This window comes from Leptodactylus fuscus, chromosome 3 (genome assembly GCF_031893055.1).
Source record: "Leptodactylus fuscus isolate aLepFus1 chromosome 3, aLepFus1.hap2, whole genome shotgun sequence".
Classification (NCBI taxonomy): Eukaryota; Metazoa; Chordata; class Amphibia; order Anura; family Leptodactylidae; genus Leptodactylus; species Leptodactylus fuscus.
Window position 1 is genome coordinate 122,887,138 of NC_134267.1, and position 17,035 is coordinate 122,904,172.

A 17,035-nucleotide genomic window follows, 5' to 3' on the forward strand; every position below is an offset into this window, starting at 1 on the left:
GAAAACCCAAATTTGACTAAGGGCTCGTTCACATCTGTGCCCGGTCTCCGTTCATGCAGGTTTCTGTTTCCTGCACAAAACTGAGCAGGAGACGGAAACCTGCAGGACTCTTTCAAATCCATTCATTTGAATGGGTTTGAAAGATGTCCGGCCGTGAGCGCCGGTGAGCGTTTTATGCTCTCAGCCGCGAAACCGTTTTTCTTAAACCAGACACAGAGTCGGACATGCAGTACTCTGTGTCCGATTTTACTTTTTGGCTCTTGGGGTGAGTAGAGCCTTGCACCAGCAGTGTTTTTGGCCCTTTGGGTGAGTTGAGCCTCTAACCAGCAGTGTTTTAGTTTTTGGCCCTTGGTGTGAGCCCTAAAACATTTTTTTTTTTTTAACTATTTGTTAATGGTGAAGGTGGTGGTGTTGGAGGACGAGGAACTTGTGTGCTGGCACAGACACATGGAACTGTGTTTCGTCAGTACTGTGGATGGGACATGCTGGTTGCGGGTCCACAATATCTTCTATCCACCTTAGCATAGGTTCCTGGTGCTCGGGCGTCGTCAGCGGGGTACCCTGCACCCTGCTTGACGTTGTGGCACTGCTGGCTGCTCCTCTCCAGTAGATAATTGGATCTGCAATCTAGCTACTGCGGCCTGGATCCCCAGCTGGATTTCCTCGTCCATGGCCCCGTTCTCGTCTCCTTGTGCTAATGACGAGGGGCACTGCTGGCTGCCCCTCTCCAGTAGCTGGACTGTGGACTGGATCCCCAGCTGGATTTCCACATCCACGTCCCCGTCCCTTGATGCTACCCTGACGTATCTTTGGCAGGTTCAGTGTATATACAGTACACTGTGACTGCAGTGTAGCTCTGAAAAGAGCTGTTGATTGTAATTTTTCCTGTCTAGCAGTGGCTAAACTCTCTCTCACCCTCAATACAATGTCTCTCCCTATCTCACCAAAACGCATCTGACACGAATATGGCTGACACGATTCTTATAAACCCCAGGTCACCTGATTTAGCCAGCCAATGACTTTTTCCTATTTTTTTTTTTATGCCTATGTTTTCCTGCTTCCTGTGCCACCTTCCCTGCACAGTTATTGGTGCAAAAAAGTGCCAGGGAAGGTGGGAGGGGATACAAATTTTTACTGCGTTTACCGCGTGGTATTCGATTGGAATCAAATAATATGTCGAATACCCTAATATTCAATCGAATACCTACTCGATCAAACGGTATTCGCTCATCTCTACTGATTATCCTAAATGGTCAATGCAAATGACCAGTATAATGTTCAAATCTTCAACAGTTAGTGTATAAATCAAATTTTATTGGACAAACCTTCCAATGATAAAAAATTTTTCACAAATTAAAAAAAAATCAAAATCAACTGTTCCAAATTCTTATACACAACATAGTTTCTAAACATTTTATATAGGTTGTAAAGAACTGAATGTGCTGAATTAATAGGTCATATTTACTGAAATCAAAAGCATTTTCATTCGAAAAACTCTTAAAAAGACAAGTTACATGTTAACATAAGACCTCTTTCTTTGATATCACCTTCACAACTCTTGCATCGATTAAACGTGTTAGTTTTTTGATAATTTTTGCTTGAATTTCTTTTCACAATGTCAGAATAGCCACCCAGAGCTGCTGCTTTGATGTGAACTTCCTCCCACCCTCATACACTGTCTACCAATAAGTATTTGGACACCCATGCAAATGAAGATTTCTGAGGTCGTGATGTACGTGACGCCTTCTGCCGTTAAATAGGAAACAGCATTGGCATTAGTCGCAGGCAAGATGCCACGAAGTGCGGAGTTATTCAATTTCGAGAAAGTGGTAATTGTTGGGTACCACAGAAATGGTTTATCCTTAAGGGACATAGCAAGCAAACTGAATTACCCAAAATCGACAGTGGCCTATGTGATTACGAAGTGGAAGGTGAACAGTGATTGTCGGAATGTGACCTGAGTCAGCAGACCCCCGAAACTGGGAGATAGAGATGACAAGTGCTGGCCAGAGAAACCGCACCCAACCAATGGCTCACATACACCAGGAGTTTCAACAAGCATCCGGGAGTATTGTGTCGATCAATCCCATCCGTAAGGAAGCATCTGCTGGGGTCTACCAACTATTGAATGCGAATAAATGTTGTTTTCTATTCTACCACAGATGTCCAAATACCTATTGGTAGACAGTGTGGATCTTACGCTTGAGGATACTCCAATGGTTCCCTGAAAGATGGTGCCACACCATGAGTTCCTCTCCTTTTAGGCCTATCGCAGCCAATGACTCAAAGTTATTCTTGGCTGCCTGAGATGCATTATAATGCATGAAGATGATTTTGCTGCAGAAAGGCATGGTTCTTCTTTTGGTACAAGGGAAGAAAGTGGTCATAAACTCTATATACTTTGCAAAGATCATTTTAACACCTTCAGGTACCCTAAATAGGCCTACCAGCTATCCCCCCATGAAACCAGCCCAAAACATGACTCAGCCACTCAGCCATCTCCTTGTTTATGTTGCAGCTTTGTTGAGACATACATTTGGACCATACATAGCCATAACACAGCCAGCACCCGCAGTCACCGATCTCAGCTGTTAACACTTTAGAAGCCTACGGCAGCATGCGAGGGAAGTGAACAGATTTTCCAATACACTGCAATATATTAGTATTGCAGTGTATAGTATGAGTGATCTAGGGTTCAATTTCTCTAGGGCAGGGGTGCTCACACTTTTTTTGCGTGTGAGCTACTTTATTAGCTGACCAAGGCAAAAGATCTACTAGGGCGGGGCCGGGGCGGGCCTGTGGGTGGGGCGGGTGTGTCGGTGGGCGGGGTCGGGTATGTGGGCGGGGCCAGGCGGATCGTGACAGCAGGAGACAGTGGCGTTCTGTGGATGCCCAGGGATCCCCGCTGTCTGCTACTTCACAGCGCCAGTGTCCGGAGATGACTCTCAGCCTGCGCTGTGAACAAGCAGACACCGGGGATCCCTGCATCCTGCGATCGACCCATACGTCCTTTGCGATCTACCAGGACGTATTGGGCACCGCTGCTCTAGGGGGTCTTAAAATAAAAAATTTTTTTAAAGTATGAAAAAAACCCTAATAAGCGTTATGAATACCAAAAATAAATTAAGGGATCAGTGTCATAAACGTACAGTATTGCCTTGGTCGATTAATCTCTCTCTCTCTCTCTCTCTCTCTCTCTCTCTCTCTCTCTCTCTATATATATATATATATATATATATATATATATATATATATATATATAGTGCTATTATGAATCACCCTCTCAAACAGTAATATATGGTACGTGTGATAAAAGATAAATATGCACTCTATACATTGAGTGAAACAGACACTATTAGTGTCTGCAGGTGTCCCCTCAGACCCTGATAATGTGGAAGTCCTATACTTAGTACATGCAATACATGATTCCAAACATTAAAGAGTTAAAAACAACTCCATAGTACATATCCAACACAGTTGAATGTTGGGTATACACACAGGCAAATTTGACAGAGAACAACAATATTCTGTCCCAATTACAATATGTGTTTGAAACCTCTGCAACATATCTAGGGGTATCTCACATGTCGGTGAAATACATGGGAATATATAGCAGACAGAGCCCTGTATTATGCACACAGGAGTCAGACTCGTAAGTAACAAGCCCAACAGATACAGTAGCTTAGGCTTAAAGGGGTTGGCCACTTTCAGACCAATATTGACAAACAAATGTACAATAAAAAGATATACAATTTTCCAATATACCTTCTGCTACAATGTCAGCACAGACGTCACGTGGGCCAGGCCCGGAGTCACACCAGAGAGGTGAGTAACACTGGTTTCTATGTTTTCTCACCTCTGCTGAACATCCGATCATTATGTCCCAGGGTCTAAGAAGACCCTAGAGTATAATAGCAGCAGTATCTGTTGGGGTTCATCAACAAACACTCTTGCCACAGGCCCATGCCCTCATTTACCGGTCCCTGCTCCTGCTTACTGCCGCATTTGGCGTGGTGAATTCCCTTTTGTCCTTCAAGGGGCCTCAGCGACATGATATGGCACACCAAAGGGGAAGTGGAGGCAGTCGTAAGCAGGAATGGGGTTCAGTAAGTAAATAGGGACGGTTATCTGCATGTCCGACTTTGTATCCAGCCAAAAAAACCCAGTTTCCCCATGGAGAGGCTGCAGGCGGACACCGGCGGTTTGCTATTAAAATCCATTCAAATGAATGGGTTTTAAAACTGACCGCCAGGAAGCCGCTTCCTGTCCAGTTTCTCCTGGGCTTACGACAGAAGCTCGGCGGAATGACACATGGCGCACAGAGGCACAAGTGTGAACGCCCCCTAAGTGTAACACTGATTAAGGAGAAAAAGCGAATTTTTAGGTCTGGGGACAAAAATGGCCTGGGGGCGGTGCAAAAACAACTAAGACAACTGATCAGAGAAGGGAAAGCCAACTACAGGCGGAAGATGGAACTACAGATGGGGGAGGGTAGAGTCTCAAAGGTCTGGGACAGCCTGAAGGTGATATCCGGACATAAACAACAACAAATGGCAGCTCATCAGATTGAAGGTGACAGGAAGTGGCTTAATGAGCTTAATCTATTCTTCAATAGATTCGACTCCAAACCAACTCCCCCCTCACAAGCAACCCCCCTCCCCTCACACACCAAGACCCAACCCCCACCGACTGGCAGTAAATTGCAATCCAAATGTCTGATCCTCAAGGAGTCTCTGGTGTGTCGGGAAATTAAGAGAATTAAAGCAGACAAGGCCGGCGGACCCGATGGGATAAGCGCAAGAGTTCTTAAAATGTGCAGTGACCAGCTGTGTGGTGTTATTACGCACATGTACAATATGAGTCTAAAGCTAGGAGTGGTACCTCAACTGTGGAAAACATCTTGTGTGGTACCAGTCCCAAAGAAACCCAACCCGATGGACTACAATGACTACCGACCCGTAGCACTGACATCCCACCTGATGAAGGTCCTAGAGAGACTGGTCCTGACACACCTACGCCCCCTAGTGAGCTCCGCTCTGGACCCCCTCCAGTTTGCCTACCGGCCGGGCATTGGGGTAGATGACGCCATCATCCACCTTCTTCATAGAGCTCTCTCTCACCTGGAGAAACCCGGGAACACTGTGAGAATAATGTTCTTTGATTTCTCCAGTGCGTTCAACACCATTCAGCCAGAGCTACTGAGGGAGAAGCTGAACCTTGGTGGTGTGGACCATCACCTGTGCAACTGGATCCTAGACTACCTGACAAACCGCCCTCAGTATGTGAGAGCCCAGGACTGTGTGTCTGACACTGTGATCTGTAGTACGGGGGCACCACAAGGTACAGTTCTTGCCCCATTTCTCTTCACACTGTACACTGCTGACTTTAGGCACAACTCATCCAGCTGTTACTTACAGAAGTACTCCAATGACTCTGCTATAGTCGGCCTTATCACTGATGGCGACGATAGGGAATACAGAAACTTAAATTGGGATTTTGTTGAATGGTGCCAGCAGAACCAGCTCAGGATTAATGCTGGGAAGACCAAGGAGATGGTGGTGGACTTTAGTAAACGGAGAAGTGCTCCGACTCCGGTGGAGATCCAGGGGACATGCATTGAGATAGTCAGGACCTATAAGTATCTGGGTGTGCTCCTCAATAATAAACTAGACTGGGCTGATCACCTGGAGGCGCTGCACAGAAAGGGCCACAGCAGGCTCTACCTGCTCAGGAGGCTGAGGGCCTTCGGAGTCCAGGGGACACTTCTTAGGGCCTTCTTCAACTCTGTGGTTGCCTCAGCCATCTTTTTCGGTGTAGCCTGCTGGGGGAGCAGTATATCAACCAGGGACAGAAATAGACTTGACAGGCTGATCAGGAGGGCCAGCTCTGTCCTGGGGAGCCCCTTGGACCCAGTACAGGTGGTGGGTGACAGAAGGATACTGTCTGTGGTGACCTCCATGCAGGAGAACAAATCCCACCCCATGTATGGGACCCTGATGGGACTTGGCAGCACTGTAAGTAACCGTCTGCTTCACCCCAAGTGTGAGAAGGAGCGCTATCGCAAGTCCTTCCTTCCAACCGCGACCAGGCTGTATAATCTACATCAGACCAAGCGAAGATCACTCCGCACAGAGAACTAATGATTATGAATGTCCTCCTTCTTTCTTCTCTGTTCCTAAGCTGCTATGGACTCCTAGTATATCTTTCTCAGCATATGTGTGTCTACTACTTCTGTAATATTTACTGTGTATTACCATGTATCTGTATTACTATGCAGCTGAAACATACTGAAATTTCCCCACTGTGGGACTATTAAAGGATTATCTTATCTTATCTTATTAACTATAGCTATGTCTCATTGCTGGCAATGTGGTTTTGCTGTGTGTCAGTAATACGTCTAACTGTATCTAAGTAATTGTACCCAAATTACTTAGAACTGAAAGCGGTCCTAGTACTGAATGTAGCAATAGCTGTATTCCACACTGTCACAACAGCCTTACAGAATTTTCTTTACGAACAAGGGCCAGTAGTTGCAAAAGAAGGATGCACCTGGTTACCCAAAGGGTGTATTATACAAGATTTTATCATCAGTTATCAAACAGTGATAAATCAGATGCGTTTGCAGCCTCTCTCTGTCTGGCTAAGGCGCCATGTTGCAGAATGCAGCTATAAAACGCTGCGGTAAAAAACAGTGAAAAAGTATTGCATTTTTTCCCATAACGTTTTTCATCGCATTTTTCTCTGCATTTTTTCTTCCCTTATTAAACGTAAGGGTTTCCGCAGGGTATATTTACATGCTGTGTTTTTCAAAAAAAACGCAGCAGTGTTTTGTTTTAGGATAGGAATAGACAGAATCTTATTCACTTTCCGGATACCATAAAAAGGCAGCGTTGTTTTCTGCTGCGTTTCCACAACTTGGGGCTTAGCCTAAGGCTGGGTTCACAACTGCATTGATGTCACCACACTTAGCCAGTTTCAGTGATCCTTCGAAAGATCATAAAACCGATTAGAACGGGTCGTTTAGAAAACCCACTGATTTCAATGGGTTTTTAAAACTATCTAATACTATGGAGCAATTCCAGCACTTTTTGCAGCACTTTTGCTCTGTCCAAAAATAAGGATACACAATGGACAGCAACTATCCATATATTTTTAAAATTGAGGTCTAAGTAAGGAGGGCACAAACGGATTACCAAAAGATGGTAATCCTTTTGTGTTCGTTTTGTAATCCGTTTTTCCCTCTTCATTCCTCTCCGTGCAAGCTCAAAATGAAGATGAAGGGGAAGAGGGGGGAATGGACACAAATGGACAATTTTTTGACAGCTACCCCTTGACAGATCTGTCAAAAAAGATGGGTTAGGGTATGCACTGTGTAACAGTCTGTGTCCGTCTTTTATTTTTTTGATGCAATGGGAGGATACCAGGTTCAAATGTGAACATACTGATAGGGAATGTAGATTGTGATCCCTACAATCACCGGCCACTTTATTAGGTACACCATGCTAGTAACGGGTTGGACCCCCTTTTGCCTTCAGAACTGCCTCAATTCTTCGTGGCATAGATTCAACAAGGTGCTGGAAGCATTCCTCAGAGATTTTGGTCCATATTGACATGATGGCATCACACAGTTGCCGCAGATTTGTCGGCTGCACATCCATGATGCGAATCTCCCTTTCCACCACATCCCAAAGATGCTCTATTGGATTGAGATCTGGTGACTGTGGAGGCCATTGGAGTACAGTGAACTCATTGTCATGTTCAAGAAACCAGTCTGAGATGATTCCAGCTTTATGACATGGCACATTATCCTTCTGAAAGTAGCCATCAGATGTTGGGTACATTGTGGTCATAAAGGGATGGACATGGTCAGCAACAATACTCAGGTAGGCTTTGGCGTTGCAACGATGCTCAATTGGTACCAAGGGGCCCAAAGAGTGCCAAGAAAATATTCCCCACACCATGACACCACCACCACCAGCCTGAACCATTGATACAAGGCAGGATGGATCCATGCTTTCATGTTGTTGACGCCAAATTCTGACCCTACCATCTGAATGTCGCAGCAGAAATCGAGACTCATCAGACCAGGCAACGTTTTTCCAATCCTCAATTGTCCAATTTCGATGAGCTTGTGCAAATTGTAGCCTCAGTATCCTGTTTTTAGCTGAAAGGAGTGGCACCCGGTGTGGTCTTCTGCTGCTGTAGCCCATCTGCCTCAAAGTTCGACGTACTGTGCGTTCAGAGATGCTCTTCTGGCTACCTTGGTTGTAACGGGTGGCTATTTGAGTCACTGTTGCCTTTCTATCAGCTCGAACCAGTCTGGCCATTCTCCTCTGACCTCTGGCATCAACAACGCATTTCCGCCCACAGAACTGCCGCTCACTGGATGTTTTTTCTTTTTCGGACCATTCTCTGTAAACCCTAGGGATGGTTGTGCGTGAAAATCCCAGTAGATCAGCAGTTTCTGAAATACTCAGACCAGCCCTTCTGGCACCAACAACCATGCCACGTTCAAAGGCACTCAAATCACCTTTCTTCCCCATACTGATGCTCGGTTTGAACTGCAGGAGATTGTCTTGACCATGTCTACATGCCTAAATGCACTGAGTTGCCGCCATGTGATTGGCTGATTAGAAATTAAGTGTTAACGAGCAGTTGGACAGGTGTACCTAATAAAGTGGCCGGTGAGTGTATATGGGACAGTGACCATAATGACTAAAAGCGCTCTGGAATATGATGCTTCCATATAAGTAAGCAAAATAAATAAATACTTAATATAGTATAAGCTTAAAGTGGTTGTTCAAGCAAAAAATGGGCAGCTCTTTTATTGTTTAAATCAGCTGGAGGCAGTGAAAAAAAAAAAAAGAAGCATACTCACCTGTCAACATTGCTCTGGTGTCTTCCCACGCGTACCAGCTCTTCTGCTCCAGTGGTGTCTTCCGGAATTCCACTGAAGATGATGATTGGCCTCAGCAGTCATGTGACTGCTGTGACCAATCAGCGAAGGGCCTGCAATGTCACTATCTGTGACATCACGGGTCCTCTTCTTGAGGCCTGCTGAGATTGCTGATTGGCCTCGTGACCTTGGTCACGTGACCGCTGAAGCCAAATAGCGGCTTCAGAGGACCTCCGGTAGAGACCCAGGAGATGCAGCCAGAGCAGATGATGTGGGATGCGTCGGAGGACAGCGGAGCAGGTGAGTATGCTTTTTTTTTTTTTTTTACCGCCATCAGCTGATTACACGTTAAAAGGGTTGTCCATTTTTGCCTGGACAACCCCTTTAAGTAAACCTGCGCTGTATGTTTATTTCTGTCACAGGAGGTGACAATCACAATGTCCACCATTTAAACTCCCTCAGGATTTCTAAAATGCATTAACATGACAAGCAAAACTGTCTAGTAGTTTAGGGCTGTTGAATGCTGTTGTGACTTACTGCTAAGAAATCTGGCAAAACAGGGCAAATAATGAGTGGCATGCTGGTTTTCACCTAGCTTTCCCAAATATAACTGGGAAGCGGCTACATAAAATCAAATTATGTAAATAATCCAGATTTTATATATTTACGAGCAATTTAATGATTTTAGTGGTACATCAAACAGAAAACTCACCATTTATAATTGTTTTCTCTGTGTTTACAGTTGATATCAAGCCTGCAAATTAAAATCAAAGCGATTATATTAGTTTGTGTTTTCAATGAATAAATAACAATAACATACCTGGATGATTATCTATTATATTAGGTTTACCTTCAACATCATGTAGTCACTGACCATTGCCGGTGATAAAGTTCTGGCTGTGTGTGGCCACATCCTAAGGATGGGTTACCATGGTGCACAAACCACAACCCCCAGAAACCCTATCCACCGGTGGTGGCCAATCACTGCATAATTATACAGGTAAACTAAGGTATTACCCACAAATTTATGGAGCTATTGGCCACTGCAGTTGGCTTGGGTTCCAGATTTCTGCAGTTGCTGCTCTTAGGAAACCCAGTCTGAGGCTGTACTTACCTGTCCTGGTTTTTCCATGTGGTTTTTGAAGCCAAAACCAGGAGTGGAAAATAAATGGAGAGAAAGTTTAAAGGGCTAAAAATAGATTACTAATATAAGATCGCTTTGGTCGGACGTCCATCTCATAGCTGTTCTCAGTAGCAGATAGTCACAGAATAAAGCAGGAAGCAGACAGCTCTGTCATCTGTGTAGTGGTAGTACTAGGGTATTGCAGCTTAGGTACCATGCACATAAAAGATAGCTGGTTTGCAATATCCTGGATCAGAGAACACTCAACACTCTGGACCAGAGGTGCCTCACATATTGACATAAGGTGGTGCTCAACAGTAGAAAATGAAATCCATCAAAAAATCTGTCAAAAAACAAAGAAACTGTGGCACACACCAAAATATAAAAAAAACCTGCTTATTCCATCACTTTTTAAAATCTTCAGGGAGGGAGGGAGAAGTACAGTATACTGTGCCATAAAAAGAGGTCAATCTGACATGAGTAACGGCTGTTTCGCACACTAAGCACTTTCTCTAGAGAGACCAGGGAGCCGAACAAACCCCCTATACTGAATATTCAGCCAAATAGACAGTTACATATATAATATTTGTCATTTTAAGCCTAGCTATGCCATAAAAATATAAACTGGAACACCCTTTAAAATTCTGCAAAGTTTTTATTTCCTGATATTTGCAAAAAATTTTTACTTTTAATTGTTTATAAATTTAAATATAATTATCTTCATGGTAAAGCCTCTTTAAAGTAATGCCAAAGGCTGTTGATACATGGGAGTTGCATCGGGTAAGCTACGGCAAAATTGCCAGCGCTGCAATGTACAGCAGTGCTGAAGTGGGTGGAATTTCCCAATGGCATATTCGTTTGAACATGTAACTTGTGAATTATTGTTTTAGGTTTGACCACAGTTTTCAAACTTTGCAACACTGCCTGGAATCCACAGTTAAAACCAGCCTGTTCTTAACCATGGCTGGATCTGCTGTGTGTGTCACCAGCCTGAGGGAGGGGGGGAGGAGGGGGGAAATTACATATCCGTGTTTTAAATTGAGCCTGTATCAATTTGGGAGATTAAGCCACCCACAGATCCTTAGTGTTCCAAATTGAACTGTTTTCAAGTAATCCGTGTCCACATTGAAAAAAAAAAACACACAAACCTGTATACTTATCTAGTCTTCATCAGACTCATCTCCCAGCGCCACTGCAGTTCTTCAATGAAGGAAATAATGTGCATGTGCCAGAGTTATGGTGCATGCATACTGAAACCAAGGTGTATTCCTATGGCTTCAGTTAAGAACTGCGCTGGAGTGAGGAGTGCAGTGGCAAGGTGAATATAAAGCTTTTTTATTTTTATTGCGGGCACATATGGATTTACAACAGGGTGATTTGGGATATTAAGTACCAATCCATAAGGACCAATGGGTGGTTTAGAGTCCTATATCACCCTAATAGCTTCTCTTTAACTTAAATTAACAAATGTGTTTTTAGTTGGGTTTTTTTTTAAAGTTTTTAGTCTCCGTCATATTGATTGGTGTATAAACAACACCACATGATTTAACACCATGTATACAGTAAATAGCACCCTAAGGGTAAGTTCACACGGTGGAATCCTTTTCCGCCATGTGACTTTTCTGTGCGGCTAGTCGCAACGGGATGCCGATGCAGTGCATCCCACTTTTGATTAGGCCTGGATTAATGGGCATAATCAGGAGTAAGTCTCAAGCTGCGGAATCCATGGGAAGATAGAGCATGTTGCTTTTTTTCCTGCTGTGAGGGGTTAATTCCAGTTCCTAAAACTGTAACTAGAAAAAGAGAGAAAAATAATCTACTGTAACCACTAACCCTGAGCGTATAGCCAGAAGTAACAGATAAAATGCTTACCCAGTAACCCTGAGGCTTATATTTTGACTAAATGTGCTGATTTTTGTGTCTATGTGCGTATTAGAATATATCTAGTTAAAACCAGTTTTTCGCTGCCCCTCCGTACTACATGCTGGCGGATGTAAGTTGCCATATTTGTACATTGCAATACGTGATGGCCATAACAAGACGCATAAAGTTCGGAAGCTATGAAGTCAGTTCTAATCTCTTATTTTGTCTGTCATCCATTAGCATGAACCTGGAAGGTCATGGCATCCATTTCTTCAGACTGTGCTAACATAATTACACACTAAAATGGATGACACGGACAACCATGTGTTAACTCATGTATTGTCTATATGTGTATTCATAGTTTGTAAACGCCCATTTTGTACTCTGACCAATGATAATTCATATTTCTATATGATGTAGTTTGTTATGCCTAAATTAGCATACAACCATTATTTCTCTATAAAAGCTAAGGGAGCGTTCACACTACCGTCGGTGTCCGACATGTAGTGTCCGCTCCTAGTGTCCGCTCAAAATCTGTCACGGACACTAGGAGCGGACACTAGATGTGTCCGTGACACCTGTCATTCAAATGAATGGGCATCGGGTGCGTTCTTTTGCACTCCGTGCCCGTCCTTCCCTGTCCGCAAGAGAAGATGTCCGACTTCTCAAGCGGACAGAAAAGCCCTGCATGCAGGGTTCCTCTGTCCGCTTGAGAAGTCGGACATCTTCTCTTGCGGACAGGGAAGGACGGGCACGGAGTGCAAAAGAACGCACCCGATGCCCATTCATTTGAATGACAGGTGTCACGGACACATCTAGTGTCCGCTCCTAGTGTCCGTGACAGATTTTGAGCAGACACTAGGAGCAGACACTACATGTCGGACACCGACGGTAGTGTGAACGCCCCCTAAGTAATATGTAATAAACTTTGGAACATCCTGATCACGATACTTGTGTGTCTGAAGGTGTGTTCTCTGAGCAATTGCTGTGACGTCACCAATAAACATATATTTATCAATTTGGACTACGACAACATATCAAGGGCTGATTGCCCCTAACACTGCTAATTGAAAAAAAAAAATCGCTAGCAGTAACAAACTGCTGGAGACTCCCATTGAAATGAATGGGAGGCAGTTTTATAGGCGGATTTTGAGGGGCAAGAAACTCTGTGTGAACAAACCCTAAGTACAGCTGGATATATAAGCAAGGGGGTTAAGTGTGGTTCAAAGATTTATTATGCCTTGTCCATTTTCTGGCATTCAAAGCACAAAAAGTTGGAATTTTTTATGTAAAACATAATTTTGCACAAAAAAAAACAAAAACAAAATGTGACTTTTTAAAATCTGCCTTGCCATTACCACTTTCTCGAAAACTGGAATAAATGATGGGGGAAAATGTACATCAGATACAAGCTGGCATACATTTCCTCTTCAGTACACGACCCTGTGAAAGGTGAACGGTATAAACAAAGAGGTGTGCGTCTCATTACAGTTAGGGCCAGAAATATTTGGACAGTGACACAAGTTTTGTTATTTTAGCTGTTTACTAAAACATGTTCAGAAATACAATTATATATATAATATGGGCTGAAAGTGCACACTCCCAGCTGCAATATGAGAGTTTCCACATCCAAATCGGAGAAAGGGTTTAGGAATCATAGCTCTGTAATGCATAGCCTCCTCTTTTTCAAGGGACCAAAAGTAATTGGACAATGGACTCTAAGGGCTGCAATTAACTCTGAAGGCGTCTCCCTCGTAAACCTGTAATCAATGAAGTAGTTAAAAGGTCTGGGGTTGATTCCAGGTGTGTGGTTTTGCATTTGGAAGCTGTTGCTGTGACCAGACAACATGCGGTCAAAGGAACTCTCAATTGAGGTGAAGCAGAACATCCTGAGGCTGAAAAAAAAGAAAAAATCCATCAGAGAGATAGCAGACATGCTTGGAGTAGCAAAATCAACAGTCGGGTACATTCTAAGAAAAAAGGAATTGACTGGTGAGCTTGGGGACTCAAAAAGGCCTGGGCGTCCACGGATGACAACAGTGGTAGATGATCGCCGCATACTTTCTTTGGTCAAGAAGAACCCGTTCACAACATCAACTGAAGTCCAGAACACTGTCAGTGAAGTAGGTGTATCTGTCTCTAAGTCAACAGTAAAGAGAAGACTCCATGAAAGTAAATACAAAGGGTTCAGATCTAGATGCAAACCATTCATCAATTCCAAAAATAGACAGGCCAGAGTTAAATTTGCTGAAAAACACCTCAAGAAGCCAGCTCAGTTCTGGAAAAGTATTCTATGGACAGATGAGACAAAGATCAACCTGTACCAGAATGATGGGAAGAAAAAAGTTTGGAGAAGAAAGGGAACGGCACATGATCCAAGGCACACCACATCCTCTGTAAAACATGGTGGAGGCAACGTGATGGCATGGGCATGCATGGCTTTCAATGGCACTGGGTCACTTGTGTTTATTGATGACATAACAGCAGACAAGAGTAGCCGGATGAATTCTGAAGTGTACCGGGATATACTTTCAGCCCAGATTCAGCCAAATGCTGCCAAGTTGATCGGACGGCGCTTCATAGTACAGATGGACAGTGACCCCAAGCATACAGCCAAAGCTACCCAGGAGTTCATGAGTGCAAAAAAGTGGAACATTCTGCAATGGCCAAGTCAATCACCAGATCTTAACCCAATTGAGCATACATTTCAATTGCTCAAATCCAGACTTAAGGCGGAAAGACCCACAAACAAGCAAGACCTGAAGGCTGCGGCTGTAAAGGCCTGGCAAAGCTTTAAGAAGGAGGAAACCCAGCATTTGGTGATGTCCATGGGTTCCAGACTTAAGACAGTGATTGCCTCCAAAGGATTCACAACAAAATATTGAAAAAAAAAAATATTTTGTTTGGGTTATGTTTATTTGTCCAATTACTTTGGAGCTCCTAAAATGTGGAGTGTTTGTAAAGAAATGTGTACAATTCCTACATTTTCTATCAGATATTTTTGTTCAACCCTTCAAATTAAACGTTACAATCTACACTTGAATTCTGTTGTAGAGGTTTCATTTCAAAACCAATGTGGTGGCATGCAGAGCCCAACTCGCGAAAATTGTGTCACTGTCCAAATATTTCTGGCCCTAATTGTATATATTGGAAGAATTAAACTACAATTTGTCTTACAAGAAATGAGCTGTCACATCGCTGTGTAAACAAAATATGTTAGAATGTTATGGATGTCAGAATTTGGTGCCTGCAGTCAATTACCATATTTATTTTCGGAAAAGGACATTAGATACAGTAATGGTAGTAAAACGTAATGTTACCATAATATTATGGTTTTTCCAATAATAGTAAAAGTTGCCATCTCATTTTTAGCACAGTGAACACCATAAAACAAACAAAAAAAATGATGTAAACATTTTCCTTTTTTATATATGATCCCACCAAAAACATTAATAAAAGCGAACAAAATTATTATATATATCCTAAAATGATGCCAACCATACATACAACTGAATGATAAGCTTTAAAGAGAACCTTTCATGTCCTCGGGTACATGCAGTTATATATACCGCTAGAAAACAGACAGTGCGTTGAATTCAGAGATGAGGAAGAATAGAGACCAAAAGGCCTTCGGGGGACTCCTGGTCCCCCATCCTCCTCATCACTGGGGGACCCAGTGATTGGACACATCCTGTGTCCTATGGGTTTGATACACATCAGGTTTGACTCAAATATTCTAAATTATTCGGTTTTTAGCAAAACCAAACAAATGGCGATTAGTCTCAGACTAACTCAAATGGCTGCCGCCACATGTATTGCGGAATCAAAATACAGCATAAACATGTTTTTGAGTCAGTATTACATTTGAGCACCACCTGACATCAGCTGACAGCCTCTCCTCCAATAGACAGTGGTCGGTTAACACCTTACAGTGCTGATGTCATATATACTATATAAGGTGCTGTAAGCATAATTACGAAGTATTTGTAGTAAAGATAGATACGGAAGGATCTGTGACTTATCTCACTGTATGATGCAGATGTATCATGTTACGGAATTTTGGAAATAGGATAGTTTCATCAAATATCAATCAATTACAGGCAGATTAGTGATAGAATCATAGATATTAGAAATGAGGGAGAATACCGTATATACTAGAGTATAAGCCGAATTTTTCAGCAGTATTCAATATCAATGTACAGAATCTCCCATAAAATAGGGGGGGGGGGGAATATGAAGCTTTAAAAAAAAAAAAAAGTTCTAAATCACTCCTTTCCCTAAAATACATACAAAAGTAGAAAATGACTGAAACACAAACACATTATGTATCCCTGTGTCTTAAAGTGTCCGGTCTACTGAATATAGGGTATCTGCAGTGCTCCTGTTCCGTCGGAAGAGGGTTAATAGAAGCACTGCAGATACCCTATATTCAGCCAGGCTGAATTCCACATGGGGGGAAAACCCCAGTCCTCAACCTCAGGGAAGAGGCAGACAACCAAAACACCCCCTCCCCTTCCCCAGCACCTACTGCACCCAAAAATTTCAACCATTTTAATTTTTGAAATTTTCCAGTAGCTGCTGCATTTCCCCCCCTCGGCTTATACTCGCGTCAATAAGTTTTCCCAGTTTTTTGTGGTAAAATTAGGGGCTTCGGCTTATATTCGGGTCGGCTTATACTCGAGTATATACGGTATCTGTACTGCGGTTGTGGCTGAGTCTGAAAGCAGCATTGCTCCACTAATACATAGGAAAAGGACAACCCTTTTATTTGCCAATAATCAAACTTTGTCGAAGTGTATTTTGCAATAGAGCAGTTTTTTATGTGTACAGTATTTTTAAACATAATTTTATTGACAGTCAGTCCTGTTAGTGAAAAATATTTTGTTAAGGTTTATTTGAGAAGGTTTTTTTTTTTTTTCATTAAGTACATAGAACCCCCCCCCCCCCCCATACAGCTGTCACCAACTAAGAGGAAAATGAGACTCCACAGACTGTTATACCCCAAATCAGCCACCCCACCCCACCCCTACTCTCCCCTTCGACTCAAACTCCCTCCCACCCCCTTTACTAGCTTCGGCCGTGCCAACAGAGCCTATTTGATTGATCTATATAATATAGATGGATGGATGGATGGATAGATAGATAGATAGATA

The 17,035-nt window shown here is 43.1% G+C and overlaps 1 protein-coding gene across 2 annotated transcripts in view; it reads right to left on the reverse strand.

Moving 5' to 3' along the window:
• CYB5R4 (cytochrome b5 reductase 4) overlaps positions 1-17,035 on the reverse strand; it is a 150,862-nt gene that overhangs the window by 103,735 nt on the left and 30,092 nt on the right. The window contains exon 5 of one of the 2 annotated variants that reach the window (XM_075268255.1): positions 9,609-9,650. The exons of the other annotated variant lie outside the window; for it this stretch is intronic. Coding sequence (XP_075124356.1) covers positions 9,609-9,650 — 42 coding nt within the window. The remainder of the gene's footprint in view (positions 1-9,608; positions 9,651-17,035) is intronic. 2 annotated transcript variants of the gene reach the window in all.